Raw genomic sequence first — 1231 nt, 5'->3', positions numbered from 1 at the left:
AAACTCGAGATTTTTGGGGCTGGTACATCCTGCGCGCGGTTGCACTCAGGCCCTTGCAACTCGCCGCGCTTCTGGTCCTCGTGGCTTGTCCGCTGCGAGAGTTTGATATTTCCAGCTCGGGAGCTCCTGGGGTAACCCCAAGACGCAACCTGATGGGTCTCACAATGGCAGCGTTTCCAATTTGGCCTGTGAGGGAGACTGAGCTCCTGCCAAACGGCAGGCAAGAGGGACGGATTTAGATGCCAGCACTTCTTTTACAATATTTCAAAACAACGCTGGACTTTTGTTTTGTTTTGTTTCCTACTAGTGTCTTCATGCGTAATTCAGTATCCTAATTAAAAAAAAAAAAACACTGAAGTCCTAACTGCAGGTTGCGCTTTCCCTTATCCAAGACTTCACGAGGCTTAACCGTGGCATCTGGGTCTTTATCCCCCAGTATCCACCAGGACACAAAAGCTAGGTTTCCTACACTAAATAACAAAAGGAGAACTGGTTTAAGCCACCTCTGCGAAGGCGACCCCCACCCCAAAGCCCTGGTCACACTCCAACCTGCCCCTAGGTATGTTTGTGTAACCAGAGACTGATTGTAGCTGCCTGGACTTCTCTCCCGGGAAGGCTTAGTTTGCTTTCACCGAAGTCGCTTCTTTTCTAAATTTTTGCGGGCGCCCGGAGAAGCTGCCCCTTGGAAGCTCTCTGGCCTGGTCGCTCGACGTCCTGGGAACGGGCCGGGCCGCGCAGGTGTGCCGCTTAGGACTGCGACGAGGAGTCGGCGCTAGAAGGTCTTTAAAACGTTACTTTTCTATTTCGGGAAACAGGTTTTCAAAGAATCAAGACTACGGTGGAAAAAAAAAATGGGGGCTAGGATTTTAGCGAGGAGGATACCGCCCATGGTTAGAGATAGTAAACGAGGAGTGATTGGGGGCTCTGCTATTTCTTCATCTGAACACACTTGGCGACAAGAGCTCTCTGCCAGGTCAGTATATTAAAAATGGAATAGAAAGCGAGACGTTGACCGCTATGGTCTGTTTGAAGAATTCCTTGTCGCCAACTGGTGAGGATAAATGAAACGCAGAGCGGGATGCACTGTGTTCTGAATGCAATCTTGAGAGCTTTTGCGAATTTATGGACTGGGAAGGCGAGCGAGGAGGATGCAGGAGCAGTGGTTGCCCGGCAGTCAAGTAAATGCCGCTCTCGAGGCCGAGCGGGCTCCGGGCCGTGGGAGGGAGGCGAG

General features: G+C 51.3%; 1 protein-coding gene across 1 annotated transcript in view; it reads right to left on the bottom strand.

The window, feature by feature from the left end:
- Positions 1 to 889, bottom strand: part of LOC104850341 — a 12340-nt gene extending 11451 nt beyond the window's left edge. Inside the window, exons 1-3 of the mRNA XM_010607207.2 lie at positions 883 to 889; positions 633 to 772; positions 27 to 206 (exon numbers count right to left, since the gene is read on the bottom strand). Of these exons, the coding sequence (XP_010605509.1) occupies positions 27 to 206; positions 633 to 772; positions 883 to 889 (327 nt within the window). The remainder of the gene's footprint in view (positions 1 to 26; positions 207 to 632; positions 773 to 882) is intronic.
- Positions 890 to 1231: the final 342 nt, after the last annotated feature.

This window comes from Fukomys damarensis, unplaced genomic scaffold (assembly GCF_012274545.1).
Source record: "Fukomys damarensis isolate Sample0158 unplaced genomic scaffold, DMR_v1.0_HiC HiC_scaffold_14, whole genome shotgun sequence".
Classification (NCBI taxonomy): Eukaryota; Metazoa; Chordata; class Mammalia; order Rodentia; family Bathyergidae; genus Fukomys; species Fukomys damarensis.
The sequence above is the reverse complement of the archived record's forward strand: the minus strand, read 5'-3'. Positions and strand labels throughout refer to the sequence as shown.